The sequence below is a fragment of the Podarcis filfolensis genome, assembly GCF_964270895.1.
Source record: "Podarcis filfolensis genome assembly, chromosome: 5".
Taxonomy (NCBI): Eukaryota; Metazoa; Chordata; class Lepidosauria; order Squamata; family Lacertidae; genus Podarcis; species Podarcis filfolensis.
In genome coordinates, this window is record NC_139608.1 from 2,439,566 (window position 1) to 2,461,471 (window position 21,906).

Consider the following 21,906-nt stretch of genomic DNA (forward strand, 5'->3'; position numbering starts at 1 on the left):
AGCTCACCCCGTCGCGGGGATTCGAACTGCCAAGCTTCTGATTGGCAAGTCCTAGGCTCTGTGGGAGAAATGTAAAGGTAAAGGGACCCCTGACCATTAGGTCCAGTCGTGGCCGACTCTGGGGTTGCGGCGCTCATCTCGCTTTATTGGCCAAGGGAGCCGGCGTACAGCTTCCGGGTCATGTGGCCAGCATGACTGAGCCACTTCTGGCGGACCAGAGCAGCGCATGGAAACGCCGTTTAACTTCCCGCTGGAGCGGTACCTATTTATCTACTTGCACTTTGACATGCTTTCGAACTGCTAGGTTGGCAGGAGCAGGGACCGAGCAACGGGAGCTCACCCCGTCGCGGGGATTCGAACCGCTGACCTTCTGATTGGCAAGTCCTAGGCTCTGTGGTTTAACTCACAGTGCCACCCGCGTCCCCCCAACCCTGCATTAACTGCATAGCAAAGATCTCAGGCCTCTGCCCTGGCTTCAAAATTCTACACACAGTGGATCATGGGTAGATTGTTAAAGCCACTTCCGAGCTGGAGAGGAGGTGGGGTTGCGGGCTTCACGCCCCTCCCCACGCATGCGGGGGCTGGCTCACAGCCCCCGCGATACTTGGGGAATCCTCGGACGTGTCATCCCCCGGCCAGCCAATCGGCTGGTCCAGGAGGCGTGGCCCGTCCTATTTAGGGCTGGCACGGCCAAGGATCTCCCTCTTTCCACGCTCCAGCTGATCGGGTTTTCCCACCCTCCCACCCTATAAGGTTTCCGTTCCTTGACCTTGCTATGGACTTTGGTTGGTCGCCATTAAGGGGCCTGGTAGGAATTTTTCCACTTGGCAAATTGGCACCAGCCACTTGGTTTTTCGCCTACCTCGTAGCATATCGTCACAACTTTCTTGGCATTGGCGGTTAGGGATTGGTAGGGGTATTGTTATGCAGATGAAAAAGGGGGGGATGAAGCGCCATCACCTTCCCCCAAAATCTTTTTTTTTATAATAATATTTTATTAGATTTTAACAAGAAAAAAGGTTACAAAACCATAAACAACAACAAAATAAACACTGGAGAAAAAAGAGAGGAAAAAAATACAAACATCAAAAATTCAACACAAAAAGGAAAAAAAAAGAAAGAAGAGAAGAAAAAAGAAAAAAGATGAGGAAAATAAAAATCCCTCTTTTCAATTTCTCACCATTTTTTTACTTATTTTCCTGACTTCCTCCCACCTCCCTCTTTGTATTCCATTTAAAGATTTGTTCAGCAAATTCATACCTCTTACCTTACCCTTAATTATATATCCCCATATAATATCCTCATATTTTCATTTATAATCAAACCATTCTTACAAATTCTTATTTCACCTTATTACTCAAACCACTTCATTTTTACAATAATTTCATTAATTTTTTAATTTTATCTTATCCTCAAATCATTAAACTTTCAAAATTTAAACCAAATTTCGCTAAAGCCAATTACATCCTTTCCAACATCTTTTAATGTTTCATTAGTATTGAACTAATTCCATAAATATAAGTTTATTACAAAAAAAATTTCTCATTCTAAGTTAATCCAGCATCCCTTTTCCTGGTTCACGGCAATGTCAGTCCATATATCATTATATCCTTGTCGATCAGGTGTCCTAATGTCTGAGGCCACCTTCCCCCCAAATCGAAGGGTCGTCCGGTAAAGGATTCCGGGGGGCGTGGCCTTGTCCTAAGCCTATGGAGGTGTGGGCCTACGGCACGCCCCCGAGCGGTGACCCTGGGGGAGCTCCTAGTTGATGTGCATCAGCAGGTCTCCCCTACTGGTGGTTAACCCTTGCCAGTCTTCAAGCAAGCAGGCTGAAGCCGGTTAGTTGATAGGACCAATGCCTAAGCCAATACCGCTCAATTTCTGTAATCAATAAAGTTGTGGCCTAATTTGACCCATTAACCTAAAATTCTGGTGTCTCGTGTCTTTATTTCCGAGGGGGGAGGCGGGAACTCGCCACGCAACCCACCTGCCCCACCCGCCCCCCTGCAGAAAAAAGGAGACCATGCAAGAGGGAAGGAGGCCCACCTCTGAAATGGAGGGCTCTTTCCTGCATTGCAGAGGGTTGGAATAGATGACCTTTGGGATCCCTTCCCACTCCGCGATTCCATTCCGTGCCTTTTCTTGCAGGACCCCTCCCGGAAAGGAAAAGGATCAACTCACCCTTGTGGCAAAGTATTTCCTTGAATCGTAGGGGTCGGCGTGAGGGCGCGGGTACAGCATGGTCTTGGGAGCAGACGGCGGAAAGGATCCTGAATCCGGTTCCTGCGCGGTTCCAGCACCAGGATTTCCCTTGCTCTTCTCTTCCAGATCCTGTTGCATCTCCACTGATTTGAATTCTTGGTAGTTTCCAGCGCCTGACATTCCAGCCACCTTTGAAGCAAGCAGAGGCACCCAAAGGGTGAACATAGCAGCTTGCCCTTTGCCCACCTGCGCCTCTAACGGATGCAGCTCAGGTCCAGCAGGAGGACCAGGTTCCCTCATACATACCTGCCCAGGGCTGTGAAATCCTTGGGGGATGCCTTTCTCTCAACCCGCCCCCCTCACAGGCATGCTGGGTGCCGACGTGGGTGGAACTTTGGAACTCCCTTTCTAGAGATATGAGATTGGCTGCCTCCTTCTTGCGCAGTCTGATTGGCCCTAGAACAATAGGATCCAGAATGCAGCAGTCTGATTGGTCCCAGAACAATAGGGTCCAGAATGCAGCAGTCTGATTGGTCCCAGAACAATAGTGTCCAGAATGCAGCAGTCTGATTGGTCCTAGAACAATAGGATTCAGAATGCAGCAGTCTGATTGGCCCTAGAACAATAGGATCCAGAATGCGGCAGTCTGATTGGCCCTAGAACAATAGGATCCAGAATGCAGCAGTCTGATTGGCCCTAGAACAATAGGGTCCAGAATGCAGCAGTCTGATTGGTCCCAGAACAATAGGGTCCAGAATGCAGCAGTCTGATTGGTCCTAGAACAATAGGCTCCAGAATGCAGCAGTCTGATTGGTCCTAGAACAATAGGATTCAGAATGCAGCAGTCTGCACGTATCGGGTGCCCTTTTCCCCTCCATAATCTCATTGCAGACTTCCTTCAGAGGTTGTATCTGTTACGAAAAAGGAGCAATGCTGCTGAGTGCTCCAGATGGCTGGAAAGCCAAACAGGATGTTTATGTTATGGGACTGTACCGTGGGAACCAGGGACAGTCTATTATGTGCTCTGAGCACCGGATGTTAGCTCAGAGTGTCACATGACCCTGTACTGGAAGTACATGGGTGGAGTTATTCTCTCTCCGCGGCTGGGTATCAGAGGGTACAGACATGTTTTCTCTGTACTGCTGGAACGACAGAAATAAAGACATGTAAATACATTTCTGTCTGTCTCTCTCCCCTCCCTGGGAGTGAGGGAGGAGGGATGGTTGTGTTCTTCTTTCACGTTGGGAAGAATCGCCGATTGGAGACCTCCCTTGATCCTGCCGGGAGTCGCAGACAGGAGGTCACAAGGATTCAAGCCGGGCACCTGGAGGGTGGCCAAATTCCTCTGAAGACAGGGCGTGAATCAACATATGGTAGCAGAGGATGGTTATCTGATCCATGGGAATCAGCATGAGAGGTGAGAGGTTGATGGATCGTGTGCCATCCTCTGCACCAAGGAAAGAAGATAACGTCTGCAATTGCAGCCAGAAGCTGAACAGACGGCTGGCCCCAAGAGGGGGTGTTTTCCAAGCAACGGAGCCCCAAAAAGGTATGCTGAATATCGGGCTAAAAGTGTGAATGCAGATTGATTTATTCTCTGGTTCACGAGAGCTGCGTTTGGCAAAACAAGCTCTGAAAGAAAGGCTTGCATACCAGGAATTCCTGTGGTAGATAAGGATTCCCGTCCCGAGAAAGGTTGCTAAGCAACGACAGTCAGGGCAGTGGAAAACTACTGACACCTGGGGCTGGCTCAGTCAGAGCCGGGAAAGCGAAAGTTGTTTTGACTTTGAGATAGCATGGAGATTGCCTGCCTGAGAGAGGCAGAAAAACAGCTCAAAAAGGAGCTTTTGGGATTTTACTAGCTCGAGAGTGGAGAGCTGAGACTTGAGTTCAGCATGGATGCCAAGAAGGGGGGAGTGCCCCTGAGTGCCGTGGTTCAGGATGAACACAGCCGGCATGCTGCACTGGAAGTAAAGGACAGGGGGAGGGAGGAACGGAGTTCTAATTCCCCCACCGATGAGGCTACTGGAAAGGATGCTGTAGCTTTGAACGTTGTACAGTGCTACAATTGTGGACAGGCTGGGCATCTTCAGCGGAACTGCAAGAAGCCACGCCAGCCGAAAGGAGCGAAGGGCCGCTCAGCAAAGCCTGAGGCGTCAGGCAAAGGTCATACCAAGCCTATGGTGGAACCTGCAAGGGCTTTGATGGCGAAAGGAACCACGCCAGATGTTGGGAACGCGTTTATTATCGACACTGCAGCGACGGTTCATATGTCCCCACACAGAGGACTCTTTTCGACGTTTAAGAAGCAAAGCTTCGCTGTGGAACAAGCCAACGGTCAGAAGCTGGAGGCGACTGGGGTTGGATCTGTGTATCTTAAGAGTCTGAACTTGACAATACACAATGTTTACTTGGTTCCTGAATTGAAGTTCAATCTGCTGAGTGTTTCGCAGATTGCAAAGAAAGGACTGAGACTGTCCTATGATGATAAGAGCTGCGAGATCTTCAAAGATGGAGAGTTATATCTTTCTGCCAGACAGAAAGGTGGACTATATTTGTTGGACTTTGACCAAAGTGATTACATGGAATGTAATTCTGAGTCTAACATGATTTCTCTTGCAGGTGTGACCAAAACAAGCGCCAAGAAGGTGGCCAGGGTCGACAGAGCGTTTCAGCGGGTGTATGCTGATGTGATTGGTCCTCTAGAACCATCTAGAGGCAATGCAAGATTTTATCTTGTGTGTGTGGATCATTTCTCTAACTTTGTCTGGGTTTATGTGTTAAAGAAACCACAGGAAGCCTTGGAAAGGTTTCAAGAGTTTTGTGACAAGGTTAAAGACATGCATGATGCTAACATTGATTGTCTTTTGACAGATGAGAAGCAGATTTTTCTTTTACAGGATTTCCAGAGGTTCCTGCAGAAGAAGGGGATTAGACACAAGGTTGCTGTTTCAGCGGAAGCGTGGAACAGGGGTGTTTGTGTAAAAGTGAACAAAGAATTGCAAAAGGGGATGAATGCGCAATTGCTTAGTTCACATCTGCCACATGAGTTCTGGGCGGAGTCACTCATGTCGTTTTGTCATGCATGGGTGAGAAAGGTTTCGAAAGAGTTGGGAAGTTCTCCTTTTGAGAAACTGTTCCGGAGGAAACCTTCTGTTGCCCATTTCAAGGTTTTTGGGTCTCATGTGAGGACAGAAGCTCCAGGTGGAGTAAAGAATGCCAGAGGCATTTTTGTGGGATATGAAAAGGGTCTCTACAGAGTAATTTTGTCTGAATCTGGTCAGGTGATTCTTACAAAATTTCTAGAGAGTGCTCCTGAAAAGGAGACAGTCATAGTGCACACATTTCCCACAGAGGACGATTCAGATGATGATGATGATTTCACAGAGTACAGTGGTACTGAGAGTGACAGTGATAGCTCAGAGAGCTCAGTTGTCACAGTCATTGAGAGGAAATCTCACACATTGGATAGACCTTCACAGGTGAAGGATGAACCACTGTTTGCTATTGGAACTGGTTCTCCTAAGAGTCCTGAGACTGAACCAGTGAGCAGAGAGGATCAGCACCTCTTGCGCAGGTCTGAGAGAGTTTCAAAGGGTGAACCACCCAAAAGGTACTCAGAAGAGTATGCTAATTTAGCTGTTGCATGTGTTGCTGTTGTAAACAACCGAGGACAGGTTGGAGCTGTGTCTAAGTCAGAGACAAAGACACAACAGAGAGTTGCTAGCCAAGGTAATGCAGATGCACTCATTCCTTGGAAGCCAGACAACCAGAGAGGTACACTGGGAAAACCAGTGGCGGGGAGTTCCAAGGGTGGAACTGAAACAACAGGGGAGTGTTATGTGTATAACAACTGTTTGTTTTCTTCTCTGGATCACGCTTTGCATGCCGCAACACGCATTGATTCTTTTGGGGGAGGATGTTACGAAAAAGGAGCAATGCTGCTGAGTGCTCCAGATGGCTGGAAAGCCAAACAGGATGTTTATGTTATGGGACTGTACCGTGGGAACCAGGGACAGTCTATTATGTGCTCTGAGCACCGGATGTTAGCTCAGAGTGTCACATGACCCTGTACTGGAAGTACATGGGTGGAGTTATTCTCTCTCCGCGGCTGGGTATCAGAGGGTACAGACATGTTTTCTCTGTACTGCTGGAACGACAGAAATAAAGACATGTAAATACATTTCTGTCTGTCTCTCTCCCCTCCCTGGGAGTGAGGGAGGAGGGATGGTTGTGTTCTTCTTTCACGTTGGGAAGAATCGCCGATTGGAGACCTCCCTTGATCCTGCCGGGAGTCGCAGACAGGAGGTCACAAGGATTCAAGCCGGGCACCTGGAGGGTGGCCAAATTCCTCTGAAGACAGGGCTTGAATCAACAGTATCAACCCTTCCTTCAAAACTTTGTAATATTTGGAAGTCACAAAGTCTGTAATGAGATTATGGAGGGGAAAAGGGCACCCGATACGTGGAGAGAGGCCTACATTACACTTATACCAAAGACAGAGACTGAAAAGACCCAACTTAAAAACTACCGACCCATCTCGTTATTGAATGTGGATTACAAAATCTTTGCTAATATTTTAGCAAAGAGACTGAAAAGAGTTTTGATGGAGGAGATTCACGGGGACCAAGCGGGCTTTCTCCCAAAAAGGCATTTGTCGAACAATGTAAGGAATATAATTGACATTTTGGAAAAGCTGGAAGTGAACATAAACACTAAAGCTGTTTTGATATTTGTGGATGCCGAGAAAGCCTTTGACAACATTTCTTGGAGTTTTATGTTGAAGAACCTCCGGGGGATGGGGGTAGGCCAAGGGTTTGAGAATGGTATAGGTGCAATATACTCTGAACAGAAAGCCAAACTAATTGTAAATAATGTGGTTACAGAAGAGTTCAAGATTGAAAAAGGGACACGTCAGGGGTGCCCTATCTCCCCACTACTTTTTATATCGGTCCTGGAGGTTTTGCTTAATATGATTAGGAGGGACCAGTTGGTTAAAGGGATTCAGGTCGGAGCTAAACAATATAAACTGAGAGCATTTGCAGATGACTTAGTACTTACATTACAAGAGCCAGAAGCTAGCACGAAAAGAGTTTTGGAAATAATTCAAGAGTTTGGTCAAATGGCAGGATTTAAATTGAATAAGTCTAAGACAAAGGTTTTGGAGAAAAATTTGACACAGATAGAAAAGGAAAGGTTTCAGAATGAGACAGGGCTAACTGTGGTTAAAAAAGTGAAATATTTGGGTATAAATATGACAGCTAAAAATGTGAATTTGTTTAAAGATAATTATGAAAAAACTTGGAGAGAAGTGAAAAAAGATTTGGAGATTTGGTCCAACTTAAAGCTTTCCTTGTTAGGCCGTATTGCAGCTATAAAGATGAATGTATTGCCAAGAATGTTGTTTTTGTTCCAAGCATTGCAAATAATTGATAAAATGGATTGTTTCAAGAGGTGGCAAAAAGACATATCTAAATTTGTCTGGCAGGGCAAAAAGCCCAGAATTAAATTTAAGATATTAACGGATTCAAAGGAAAGAGGGGGGTTTGCCCTGCCAGACTTTAAACTTTACTATGAAGCGGCAGCTTTCTGCTGGCTGAAAGAATGGCTACTTCTTGAAAACACAGACATTTTGGATTAGGAAGGTTTTAATAACATTTTTGGGTGGCATGCATATTTGTGGTATGACAAGGTTAAAGCACATAAAAGTTTCAAAAATCATATTGTCAGAAAAGCACTATTAAATGTCTGGGTCAGATATAAAGACTTGCTGGAAAATAAAACTCCAAGGTGGCTGTCGCCAATGGAAGCTAAGGCAGTTAAAAAGTTAAATATGGAGTCCAAGTGGCCAAGATACTGGGAAATTTTGGAAAAGGAAGGGGACAAATTGAGATTGCAGAGTTTTGAGAAATTAAAAGGGAAGGTGAGAGACTGGTTGCACTATCATCAAATAAATGAAGCGTTTAAACTGGACAGTAAAATTGGCTTCCAGGTGGAAAAATCAAAATTGGAGACAGAACTGTTAGAACTCAGTACTAAGAATTTGTCCAAAATGTACAATTTACTGCTGAAATGGAATACACAAGATGAAACGGTTAAATCGGTCATGATTAAATGGGCTCAGGACATTGGTCATAATATTTTGTTTGCTGATTGGGAAAAGTTGTGGACCACCGGGATGAAATTTACGGCATGTAATGCCTTAAGAGAAAACATTATGAAAATGATATATAGGTGGTACATAACCCCAGTCAAGCTTGCAAAGATTTACCATGTGCCTGACAATAAATGTTGGAAATGTAAAGAAACTGAAGGTACATTTTTTCATCTTTGGTGGACTTGCCCGAAGATTAAGGCATTCTGGGAAATGATCTATAATGAACTTAAAAAGGTATTTAAATATACTTTCCCCAAGAAACCAGAGGCCTTTCTCTTGGGTATTGTCGGCCAAGGGGTGTTAAAGACGGATATAACTTTCTTTATGTATGCTACAACAGCAGCTAGAATACTCATTGCGAAGTACTGGAAGACGCAAGAACTACCCACACTGGAAGAATGGCAGATGAAGGTGATAGACTATATGGGCTTGGCAGAAATGACGAGCAGAATCCGAAACCAGGGAAGAGAAGCAGCGCAAGAAGAATGGAAAAAATTCAAGGACTATTTAAAGAAATATTACAAAGTTAATGAAAGTTAGAATGATGTTGGACTGGAAAGTAAATGGTTACTATTAGCAATGGTTAAGACAAGGAGAATAAGGAAGAATAGTCTAAATTTAAATTAAAATAAGGGAAGATTTGCTGAACAATCGATAAGAATTTGGAATACAGAAAGGGGAGGCATGAGGAAGTCGGGGAAGAAAGGTATATGAAATTAGGATATGAAATGATACATGTTTTTTGTTCTGTTTTTGTCTTTGTATGTTTATGTTTGTTGTGTTGTGTTTATATGGAAAAAATAAAAATATTATAAAAAAAAACAGAATGCAGCAGTCTGATTGGTCCTAGAACAATAGGATCCAGAATGCAACAGTCTGATTGGCCCTAGAACAATAGGATCCAGAATGCAGCAGTCTGACTGGTCCACAGGAGCCACCCAATCCAGCTCCAGGTGGAAGTGAATCAGAAACCTGATTGGCTTACAGGTGAATCCCGGAATTAGCCAATCACATGGGGCCCATTGTGTAAATAATGTATATAAAGCAGACATTCTGGGGGAACTTCCACTCCTCCTCACCACTATGAGCTGAACAAAGAGCATGAAATCCACTCTCGACTCCGAGTATATTTCAGGGCTAGTGCCCTTTCAATGTTTATTGGGGTTTTTAAAAATGATTTTTAATGTTTTTGGAGGATTGAAGCTCTTGGAAATCTTTACACCATGGGTAGGCAAACTAAGGCCCTGGATCCGACCCAATCGTCTTCTCAATCCGGCCCGCAGACAGTCCGGGAATCAGCATGTTTTTACATGAGTAGAATGTGCACTTTTATTTAAAATGCATCTCTGGGTTATTTGTGGGGCTTAGGAATTCGTTCATTTGCTAAGGTTTTGGAGAAGATAAACGATTCATTGGAGGAACTAAAAAAGCAAGGTGTAGAAACTAAAGTACAAATTGCTGAAACAAATAAGAAAATTGAAGAAATCTCTGGGAAAATTGATTTAAATACAAAAAGCATAACCGACCTTGGGAACAAAGTGAACTCAAATGCAGAAGCAATTGGGAAATTACTGGAAGATTCATCTACAACACGAAAGATAGCTGAGGAAGCTAAAGAAATTGCAACTGCTGCTGAGGAAAAGTTTCCACCAGTGTACAAGAAACTAGATGAGTATGAGCTGGCACTCTCTATGCAGGATATGCAACGTAAGGAGAGGAACCTAAGGATCAGACTTGTGCCGGAAAAGGAAGGAGATAACCTGGTGGACTATTTGACAAAAGAATGTTCTGACTTTTGGAAGCAGGAGTTGGACAAAGAAGAATTTAAGATAGAAAGCGCATTTAGATTGGGAGCAAAGCAGAGGAAGAACAGACCCAGAGACTGCTTAATAACTCTAAGATCAAAGGAGGAGCGAGATAAAATATTGAACCTGCATTTCCAAACAACCCTTCGAATCGAAGATTTTCATATTGAGATTTTTAAAGACATTCCCAAAAGTATTTTGGACGCAAGAGGATTCTACAAAGACTTGGTGACACTGCTGAAGAGGAACTACATACCATTCAGGTGGGAATTTCCCCAAGGCTTGTCTTTTAAATACAAGGGGAAGAAAAGAAGAATAAAGACAGTGAGTGATAAAGACAAGTTCTTGGGAGAACACGAAGAAGACCTACAGAAAGAGACATTTCCAGGACAAGGGCATCCGTCATTGGACACGGACACGGTACCACCGACAGACGAGGAACAAAAACAGGGAGCTGTAGGAGGAAGGGGTAAATAATCCCATCATGGCTTTGCAACTTCTAACCTGGAATTGTAACGGTTTGAACATTCCTAGAAAGAGAAAAAATATATTCCACGCTTTAAAGAAAGACCAATTGGACTTGATTTGTTTACAAGAGACTCATGTGACAAGAGCACATAGAAAATTATTAATAAATAAAAGATTGGGACAAGAATTTATATCTTCAGACAGAGTAAAAAAGAGAGGAGTGGTGATCTATGCTAAAGAAAAGTTGCAACCGAAACAAATCTTTAAAGATGACCAAGGAAGATATCTGGCAATTGAAATTCAATCCCAAGGAGAAAAGTACCTGATAGTGGGAATCTATGCACCAAATGAAGGGAAAGCTGAATTTTTTAAGAAGTTGCATGAAACTCTGATGGACCATATGGATTACAACTTAATTTTGATGGGAGATATGAATGGAGTAGTTTCAACAAATATGGACAAAGCACAAAGACAGATAATAACAAAAGATGGAAGACTACCAAAGACTTTTTTCGAAATGACTGACAATATGGACTTGACTGACATTTGGAGAACAAAACACCCATTAGAAAGAGAGGGAACCTTCTTTTCTGAAGCCAAAATGACATGGACAAGGATTGACCAAATTTGGGTGACTAGCAGTATGGCGCCGAATATAAAGAAAGTGGAAATCTGCCCAAAAACCTTCTCCGACCATAATGCAGTAAAGATGGTGATGAAGCAAACAACAACTGGCTCTTTTAGATGGAGAATGAATGACAACTTGTTCAGAGATGAGGAGATTTGCAAGAAGGCCCAAAAAACTTTGAAAGACTATTTTGAAATTAACTTGAGGACTAAAGTAGAAAAAAAAATAGTATGGGACGCAAGTAAAGCCGTGATGAGAGGGTTTTTGATACAACAAAATACATTAAAGAAGAGAAAGCAAAATGAGAGGAAGGAAAAAATCTTGGAAAAGATAAAAGAAGGGGAAAAGAAATTAAGATCGAAGCCGAAATCACAAGAGATTTTAAGAGAGATTAAATTCCATCAAACACAATATATGGAGCTGATGAATCAAGAATTAGAGTGGAAAATCAAGCAAATGAGACAAAAGACCTTTGAATCTGCTGATAAATGTGGCAAGCTATTGGCCTGGCAAATAAAGAAGAGACAAAAACTCAACACGGTAACAAATATAGAAGTGGAAGGAAAGAACATAAGTAACCCAGCGGAAATTAGGAATTGCTTTCAGAACTACTTTAGACAACTTTACACACAAGGGCCGCAGAAAGAAATGGACATTCAACAATTCCTCGAGAAAAATGGGCTGAAAAAGGTTTCACAGGAAAGTAAGTTAATTTTGAATCAGGAGATATCAGCACAAGAAATAGAAGATGCCATTCAAGGCATGGCGTTGGGCAAATCCCCCGGGCCGGACGGACTGACTTCCAAATACTACAAAGTTTTGAAGGAAGGATTGATACAACCTTTGAAGGAAGTCTGTAATGAGATTATGGAGGGGAAAAGGGCACCCGAGACGTGGAGAGAGGCCTACATTACACTTATACCAAAGACAGAGACTGAAAAGACCCAACTTAAAAACTACCGACCCATCTCGTTACTAAATGTGGATTACAAAATTTTTGCTGATATTTTAGCAAAAAGATTGAAAAGAGTTTTGATGGAGGAGATTCATGGGGACCAAGCGGGCTTTCTCCCGAAAAGGCATTTGTCGGACAATGTAAGGAATATAATTGACATTTTGGAAAAGTTGGAAGTGAATATAAACACTAAGGCTGTTTTGATATTTGTGGATGCCGAGAAAGCCTTTGACAACATTTCTTGGAATTTTATGCTGAAGAACCTCCGGGGGATGGGGGTAGGCCAAGGGTTTGAGAATGCTATAGGTTCAATATATTCTGAACAGAAAGCAAAATTAATTGTAAATAACGTGGTTACAGAAGAGTTCAAGATTGAAAAAGGGACACGTCAGGGGTGCCCTATCTCCCCACTACTTTTTATATCGGTCCTGGAGGTTTTGCTTAATATGATTAGGAGGGACCAGTTGGTTAAAGGGATTCAGGTCGGAGCTAAACAATACAAATTGAGAGCATTTGCAGATGACTTAGTACTAACACTGCAAGAGCCAGAAGCTAGTACGAAAAGAGTTTTGGAAATAATTCAAGAGTTTGGTCAATTGGCAGGATTTAAATTGAATAAGTTAAAGACAAAGGTATTAGAGAAAAATTTAACACAGACTGAAAAAGAAAGGTTTCAGAATGAGACAGGGTTGATCGTGGTTAAAAAAGTGAAATATTTGGGTATAAACATGACAGCTAAGAATGTGAACCTATTTAAAGATAACTATGAAAAAACTTGGACAGAAGTGAAAAAAGATTTGGAGATTTGGTCAAACTTAAAGCTTTCCTTGTTAGGTCGAATCGCAGTTATAAAAATGAATGTATTGCCAAGAATGTTGTTTTTGTTCCAAGCATTGCAAATAATGGAAAAAATGGACTGTTTCAAGAAGTGGCAAAAAGATATATCTAAATTTGTCTGGCAGGGCAAGAGGCCCAGAATTAAATTTAAGATATTAACGGACTCAAAGGAAAGAGGGGGGTTTGCCCTGCCAGACTTTAAACTTTACTATGAAGCGGCAGCTTTCTGCTGGCTGAAAGAATGGCTGCTTCTTGAAAACACAGACATTTTGGACTTGGAAGGTTTTAATAACATTTTTGGGTGGCATGCATATTTGTGGTATGACAAGGTTAAAGCACATAAAAGTTTCAAAAACCATATTGTCAGAAAAGCACTATTAAATGTTTGGATCAGATATAAAGATTTGCTGGAAAATAAAACTCCAAGGTGGCTGTCGCCAATGGAAGCTAAGGCAGTTAAAAAGTTAAATATGGAGTCCAAGTGGCCAAGATACTGGGAAATTTTGGAAAAGGAAGGGGACAAATTGAGATTGCAGAGTTTTGAGAAATTAAAAGGGAAGGTGAGAGATTGGCTGCACTATCATCAAATAAATGAAGCGTTTAAATTGGACAGTAAAATTGGCTTCCAGGTGGAAAAATCAAAATTGGAGACAGAATTGTTAGAACCCAGTACTAAGAATTTGTCAAAAATGTACAACTTGCTGCTGAAATGGAATACACAAGATGAAACGGTTAAATCAGCTATGATTAAATGGGCTCAGGACATTGGTCATAATATTTTGTTTGCTGATTGGGAAAAGTTGTGGACCACCGGGATGAAATTTACGGCATGTAATGCTCTAAGAGAAAACATTATGAAAATGATGTATAGGTGGTACATAACCCCAGTCAAGCTTGCAAAGATTTACCATTTGCCTGATAATAAATGTTGGAAATGTAAAGAAAAGGAAGGTACATTCTTTCACCTTTGGTGGACGTGCCCGAAGATTAAGGCATTCTGGGAAATGATCTATAATGAACTTAAAAAGGTATTTAAATATACTTTCCCTAAGAAACCAGAGGCCTTTCTCTTGGGTATTGTCGGACAGGGGGTGTTAAAGATGGATATAACTTTCTTTTTGTACGCTACAACAGCAGCTAGAATACTTATTGCGAAGTACTGGAAGACACAAGAACTACCCACACTGGAAGAATGGCAGATGAAGGTGATAGACTACATGGGTCTGGCAGAAATGACGAGCAGAATCCGAAACCAGGGAAGAGAAGCAGCGCAAGAAGAATGGAAAAAGTTCAAGGACTATTTAAAGAAATATTACAAAATTAATGAAAGTTAGAATGATGTTGGACTGGAAAGTAAATGGTTACTATTAGCAAGGGTTAAGACAAGGAGAATAAGGAAGATTAGATTAAATTTAAATTAAAATAAGGGAAGATTTGCTGAGTAATTGATAAGAATTTGGAATACAGAAAAGGGAGGCATGAGGAAGTCGGGGAAGAAAGGTATAAGAAATTAAGATATGAAATGGTACATGTTTTTTGTTTTGTTTTTGTTTTTGTCTGTTTATGTATTTGTTATATGTTTGTTGTTGTTATAAAAACCTTTAATAAAAAATTATTTTTTAAAAAAAAAAAGGAATTCGTTCATTTCCCCCCCCCCTTCAAAATACAGTCCAGTCCCCCTCAAGGTCTGAGGGACAGTGGACTGGCCCCCTGCTGAAAAAGTTTGCTGACTTTACACATGCATGTCTCTAGACGAGATATAAAAAAACAGCGCAGAAAATAGCAGCAAATGTATTAAATGCAACAGAACCCAATGCATAGGCTAAAGTCATTGCTTCCCTCTGCCACCAGGTGAGCTGTTTACCTGCTGAGTCTTCTGTGCAGGTGCTCAGGGCCCCTCCCCTGCTCTGCCTTCCGACAGCTCCTTATCGTTAATCTGAATTTGGAAAAGACAAACCTTCTAACAGAGGACTCTTTCAAGCAGAGTCGTTGCAGCTGGCAGAAAGCCACAGCTAGTTCATCTCAGCCACTTTCTTTATGTGACCAAGCACTTAATTGTCTACTGTGGCTGTTGGCCTCCATCTGTCTCGAGATAAAAATGGAGTGCACCTCCAAGGGTGAAGTCAAACCGCTGTGTTAGTAGCACCCAAGTGACCTCCCCAGGGTGAAATCCTGGGCAGTGTGTGTGGAGGTCCTGGGCTACCCAGATGACCTACCCTCTCTGCCTGGCTGATGTGATCCAAAGGAAAGCAGAGCAAGGGATTTGTGTAGGATCTACTCCTTAGTCCTTTCTTCTCCTGAAGATGTTCCGCAAGGAAGCAGGAATGTGTTATGTACCCAGTGGTCTGCGTTTGCCTGAGCTTGAGTCTGGACTAAGCAATCTGAGCTCCTGTGTTCTGATTCGATACATGATGTCCAATCACAGAACATTTCGGGATTTGGGCCTCTGCCATTGGCCCTTCAGCTCTGAGTCGTGATTCGCAGCTTGGAAGTTTAGACAGCCAATCACGTTGGGAGTGGGAGTGGCCCAGGCTTCCAGGAATAATAATAATAATAATAATAATAATAATAATAATAATAATAATAATTTATTTATATCCCACCCTCCCCAGCCGAAGCCGGGCTCAGAGCGGCTAACAACATTAAAATGATACAACATTATAAAATCATTTCATTATAAAACCAATTCAAATCAGATTAATGGCAACCATTGGGCTAGAGTTCTGTGAGGATTGCCAAAGGAGGGGGTCAGGCTGTGCCTTGGCCAAAGGCCTGGTGGAACAGCTCCATCTTGCAGGCCCTGCGGAAAGATGTCAAGTCCCGCAGGGCCCTAGTCTCTTGGGACAGAGCGTTCCACCAGATCGGGGCCACGGCTGAAAAAGCCCTGGCTCTGGTTGAGGCCAGCCTAACCTCCCTGTGGCCCAGGACCTCCAAGATGTTTTTGTTTGAAGACCGTAAGGTACTCCATGGGACATATCAGGAGAGGTGGTCCCATAGGTACGAGTTGCTTTGCCCCACTTCCCAGTTATGCAGTTCAATGAAGGTTCTTGTTGTTATCTCTGCGTCTTGTCTCGTGGGAACTGACCTACACTTCAGCATGGATTGTTCCTTGGGGTTTAATCCTGAAGTCTACACTCACGAATGGGTGTAGCAGCAAGGCAGCAGAGGTTTTCTGCTCCTAGATGGGTTCCTTCCCAGGTGGACGAGCCCCATCTACCCCTCATTTTCCACCACAGAACATGCAGAAACCAACTGCTTGACCATTGGATCTGCTCTTGGTCTCATCTGCTCAATACTCCATAGTCTGTCTTTGAATGCAGGGGAAGTCCCTAATTCTCCGATGGTTTGAGACCCATTGACTCCCCTCACCTGGTTTAGCCAGTCGGTCCAGGCCGTTTCCCAGAGATCCATCTACTTTTCATCCAGAAGGTTCAAATCCCCAGCATCTCCACTTAAAAGTCTCGCAGGCACTACAGGTTGCAAATGACCTTTCTCTGCTGGGGACCCCTGAGCTTCTGCCAGCCAGAGCAGGCAGTATTGGGTTAGATGGGTCAATGGACTGGCTAAGAGAAAGGTGACTTCATGCGATCACGAGATCGCCCATCCTGCCACTGACCATACCTGAGAACAGAGCTAGGCACCCATAGATGGGTGGGGCTGACCATTCTCTGCTAACAAACAGTGGCCTGAAATAGCTATCAGGGGTGTGGACCTCAGAATTGACTCAGCGATCGCCTTCCTGGGTAAACAAGGCCTTGCTGTTTGGGGAGAGCCAAGGCAAACTTAGCATTTCAGGCGTCCACAGACATGACAAGCTCTTCGCAGGCAAGTTCGGTTCCAAGGTATTTGTACTAGGATATAAGGCCCTGTATGGCTGAGGACCAGGTAACATGAGAAACCACCTAAATACCCAGTAGGTCATTGCATTCTGCAAGAGAGGTTCTCTTCCAAGTCCCGGAAAAATCAGAAACTTGCTCTACAGGAAGTCGGAGCAAGGCTCTCAGTGTGGCCTCCCACGTTGAGATACAACAGGCACCATAAAGACATAAGGAGAGTTTGCTGGATCAGGCCAGTAGCCCATCTAGTCTAGCATCCTGTTCTCACAGGGGTTGATGGCTCTGTTAGGAAACGCACAAATAGGATCTGAGCACAAGAGCAACACTCTCGCCTTCTGTGTCTTCCAGCTGCTGGCATCCAGGAGAACTGCCACCTCCAACGATCCTGGCTAGTAGCCTTCAAAGGTCTTGATACAATACAATAATCTTTATTGTCATTGTCCCGTACAGAACAACGAAATAGAAAAAATCTACATCAGACATTCAAAAACCCACAAGCCTGCTATCCCAGCTATCCCAGCCTGGTTAGCCTCCTAAAAACTCTGATACCCCATAAGTAAATACAATATACTTCCATAGAGACTAACTTTGTTGTTGTTGTTCAGTCGTTTAGTCGTGTCCGACTCCTCGTGACCCCCTGGACCAGAGCACGCCAGGCCCTCCTGTCTTCCACTGCCTCCCGCAGTTTGGTCAAACTCATGCTGGTAGCTTCGAGAACACTGTCCCACCATCTCGTCCTCCGTCATCCCCTTCTCCTTGTGCCCTCCATCTTTCCCAACATCAGGGTCTTTTCCAGGGAGTCTTCTCTTCTCATGAGGTGGCCAAAGTCTTGGAGCCTCAGCTTCAGGATCTGTCCTTCCAGTGAGCACTCAGGGCTGATTTCCTTCAGAATGGAGTGGTTTGATCTTCTTGCGGTCCATGGGACTCTCAAGAGTCTCCTCCAGCACCAGAATTCAAAAGCATCCATTCTTCAGCGTCCCGCCTTCTTTATGGTCCAGCTCTCACTTCCATACATCACTACTGGGAAAACCATGGCTTTAACTATACGGACCTTTGTTGGCAAGGTGATGTCTCTGCTTTGACAAAGACAAGAGACTACCTTACACTGCGTTTAAAACCAAAATCGCATTTGGATAGAAACTGTTTCTCAGGTGGCTAGTCTTACTCTTTATAACCCTGGACATTCTTCCAGAAGGCAGAAGCAGAAAGAGATCACTTCCGGAGTGCGCACTATCCTGCACTATGTCTGCAGCTTTCTTATGGCACCTGGAAGCGTAGATTTGATCCAAGGTGGGAAGAGTGCACCCAATTATTCTATCCGCAGTCTTGACAACCCTGAACAGCATTGTTTTTCCCCTGACCATACAGCTCCCAAACCACACACAGAGACTATAAGTTAATACACTCTCCATAGTCCTCCTCCTCCATGAATTTGTCTAAGCCTCTTTTAAAATAATCTAGGTTCATGGCCACCCTGCCTCCTGCACTGCATGAAAAAGGACTTTCTTTTCTATCTGCACTTTCTAGAAAGAATTTGAAGACATTCCCCCCCCCCCAAAAAAAACTTTTCCAACTGGTCACCTATCTCTAGTGGTTGTTGTTTGTACTGCTTTCAAAACTGTTTTAGCTCTTTTTATGGTATGTTTTCAAATCACTTGGAGACACATGTCCAGGGCAATTCATGCATCTATTTATTTAACAGCCCCAGCAAATATTTTCCATTTTCTAGATGACCCACCCCTGAGCAGGATCACAGAATGAGCTTCCATCTTGGACCTCTTCTGTTCAACTGAGCCCTCTCTGCTCACCTGGCAAGGTACACCGCGCATGCTCAGAGGCACTGTCACCTTTCCTATTGTTTTCCTCCCCCTAGCAGAATCCTGGTATCAAAAGTGTGTTCTGGTGCCCAGCCTCAGCTCTGGCGCCTTCCGGCTGCATTATACCCATTTCGCAGATTCACATCCTGAGCCTGAGGCCACTCCTTAGAGCAAGCTAAACCAGGCCTTGAGCAAAATCTCTTTGAGGCACATGATGAAGCCTGGCTGGCTGCATGCCGTTTATTTGGACCCCTCCATAGACGGTGCCCCTCCATCGCTGCCCATCAGACCCCCAGCCAACCCCGCCTGCCATTCTCCGCATCCTCACGGAGTTCACCTTCAGCCAACAACCCCCCTTCCCTTGCAAGCATCTCAGCATCTCCCTGGCATCCTTTTGTGGGCTCTTGCTGCAAAGTCAGAGTGACCTCTGCCTGCAGGCTCTCCTGGCACCGGCTGGGACCCCAGAGGGGAAACACTTAACAATATTGCCTCAGGAGGGAGAGTCGCCTCACTTCCATTAGCTAATATTCAATGTCCCAGAGTTTGGCAAGGCTGAGCTCTGCAGGAGGCCAGCGGCCGGCCAGCCGGTGGAAGGGAGCAGAGCTCAGAAGAGAAGAGGAGGCAATTTGGATAGCATGGCTTGCGTCCCCGCCTCACCAGTTCCAGAATTGTAGCTTGGGATATACACTGGGATTTTTCTCCCGCCACCATTTTGCATCCGAAAAATGTAAGGGCAGAATGAGAATTTGCTGGATCATGGGCCCATCTAGTCCAGCATCCTGTTCTCACAATGGCCAGCTAGATGCCTCAGTGGGAAACCTGCAAGCAGGATTCGAACACAAGAGCAACTCTCCCTTCCCGCAGTTTCCGGCAATTATTCAAAAGCATCGCTGCAACCGTAGCCATCGGCAGCCCTCTCCTCCTCCCTGAATTGGTCAAACCCTCCCTTAAAGCTATCCAGGGTGGTGGCCATTGCTGCCTCCTGTGGCAGAGAGTTCCACAGGTTAACTATGCACTTATTCCTGCATTGAAAGGGGTTGGGCTAGATGACCTTTGGGATCCCTTCCAACTCTACTATTCTACAACTTCATGAAGAAGTATTTCATTCTCAGATATCTTCGAGTTCTTGCCTTGTGCAACAAGTCCCCCACACCCCATATCTGTTCTTGGTCTCCCTCCAAGCCCTCCACATGCAGGAGAAGCAGGAAATTTCCATCGCCCAGGTGAAAATCCTTGTGTTGACAGCACAATTTGCTTTTTCTCCCAACAGCCCTTGGCCCAGCCTGGAATTAATATTTTTTTGCACGATCTAAGTCTCTCTGGACCCAGTTTAGGTTGACTGCAAGCGTTGGATCTTTCTACCATCCTCAGGTTTTTTTGCCCTCCCTCCCACATACCATCTCAAAAAGCCATATTGTTTCCTTTAATATCCAACCTCAAGGAACCCCAATGCTTGCCTGATATTTTTTGCTGATCCCAAGAAAGCTGTGACTCCACTGTGACTTTTGAATTCTTCCTAACGGAGCAACACAGCTCACTAGACAAATTTTACGTAACTTCATCACTTAATCTGCTTCCTCTCAGATTAAACTACCTGACAGTTTGGTTGTGAAGCTCAAATGAGATAATTTCAGTTATAAATAATTGAGGAGGGGAGAGAGAGAAGGCATTGCACGATATTTGGGTATGGATTCTCCCCCGACCAAAAAAGTATCGCTGCTATAGTCTCACAACCACCCTGTGAAGCAGGCCAAGCCAAGAGTATCAAGTGTGCTGGCCTGCTCAGCAAGCAGCTGTTTCGCACTCGAAGCAAAATCTGCAGTGCCCTGAAGACACACACACACACCGTCTCTCAGTGTGGAGACAGTGTGGTGCAATGGCTACACATCACTTGGGAAGACAGGCAAACTAATGCCAGTGTCCTGGAAGAAGCAAATATTGCCAGTGTTGAAGCGATGATTCTTCAACATCAACTTCGTTGGACTGGTCATGTTGTGCGAATGCCCAATGATAGTCTTCCAAAACAACTACTTTATTCCGAACTTAAAAATGGAAAGCGTAATGCTGGTGGTCAACAAAAGAGGTTTAAAGACTGTCTCAAGGCAAATCTTTAAAAATGTAGTATAAACACCGACAACTGGGAAACACTGGCCTGCGAGCGCTCCAGTTGGAGAACAGCCTTGACCAAAGGTGTCCTGGGCTTTGAAGACACTCTAACTCAGGACGCAAGGGAGAAACGTGCTAAGAGGAAGGCAGGCTTGGCAAATCCACACCGTGATCAACTCCCACCTGGGAACCAATGTCCCCACTGTGGAAGGACATGTGGATCCAGAACTGGCCTCCACAGTCACTTACGAATTCGTTGTTAAAACCGTGTTTATGGAAGACAATCTTACTCGGCTATGAGTGATCGCTGAAGAAGAAGAAGGAGAGTATCAGACGAAGATGTGGGAGACCAGGGTTCGAATTCCCGCTCAGCCACGAAGCTCATTGGGTGTAACCTTGGGACAGCTCCTCATTCTCAGCCTAACCTACCTCACAGGGTTGTCGTGGGAGGAAGAGAACAATGCATGCCGACTGCGGCTCCTTGGAGGAAAAAAAGTGGGATAGAATTGCAATCTTTCTCTCTCAATCTCTCTCTCTCTCCCACACACAAATTCACACACCTCTTCTGTTGACAGCACCACAGCAGCTTCACCTTTCCAAAGGAGAAGCTTTTATACAGTAACTGCAAGGAGAAGAGACCCCCCGGCTGCCCTTACCTGCGTCAGGTGCGCAGCAACTTCTCTGCACGGATCTGCAGCGGGACAAAGGCTCAGGTTACCTGCCCAAACTGCCCTGCCGGGTCAGAGAAGACTGATAAGGAAGTGGAAAGAGTGGCTTGCTGGGAGCCAGGGAGGCTGGCCAAGGTGTTCCCACGTAGGCAGGTGTCAGGGGAGGAGGGCTGGATCTGCTCCCTTTGTTATCAAGGCCACACAGGTGCGGAAGAAGCCCTCATTGGCACCTGGGTTGGGAGAGGGTGGAACCCCGAGTCAGTTTGCACCTGTTTGGTTTGCAAGGTGCAGCTCTGGGTGGAAGAAAGGCAACATCCTGAGCCGAAGAAGATAAAAACGGGGGTGTTTGCATGGGGTTTCTGCAAATCTTCTAAGCAAGCATATGCTTTTGCAATTATTAATTAATTACAGTAATGAGATTTGCGGG

The 21,906-nt window shown here is 44.5% G+C and overlaps 1 protein-coding gene and 1 long non-coding RNA gene across 3 annotated transcripts in view; both read right to left on the reverse strand.

The window, feature by feature from the left end:
* The window catches only part of TPRG1 (tumor protein p63 regulated 1), a 58,733-nt gene extending 37,114 nt beyond the window's left edge, over positions 1–21,619 (reverse strand). The window contains exons 1-2 of one of the 2 annotated variants that reach the window (XM_083612979.1): positions 21,468–21,619; positions 2,182–2,391 (exon numbers count right to left, since the gene is read on the reverse strand). In XM_083612979.1, the coding sequence (XP_083469105.1) occupies positions 2,182–2,382 (201 nt within the window). In that variant the 5' untranslated portion in view covers positions 2,383–2,391; positions 21,468–21,619. Of the gene's footprint in view, positions 1–2,181; positions 2,449–21,467 lie in introns of both variants that reach the window. The other variant, XM_083612978.1, reaches the window with a different exon arrangement.
* The window catches only part of LOC310762298, a 116,434-nt gene that overhangs the window by 39,069 nt on the left and 55,459 nt on the right, over positions 1–21,906 (reverse strand). The window lies entirely within an intron of this gene.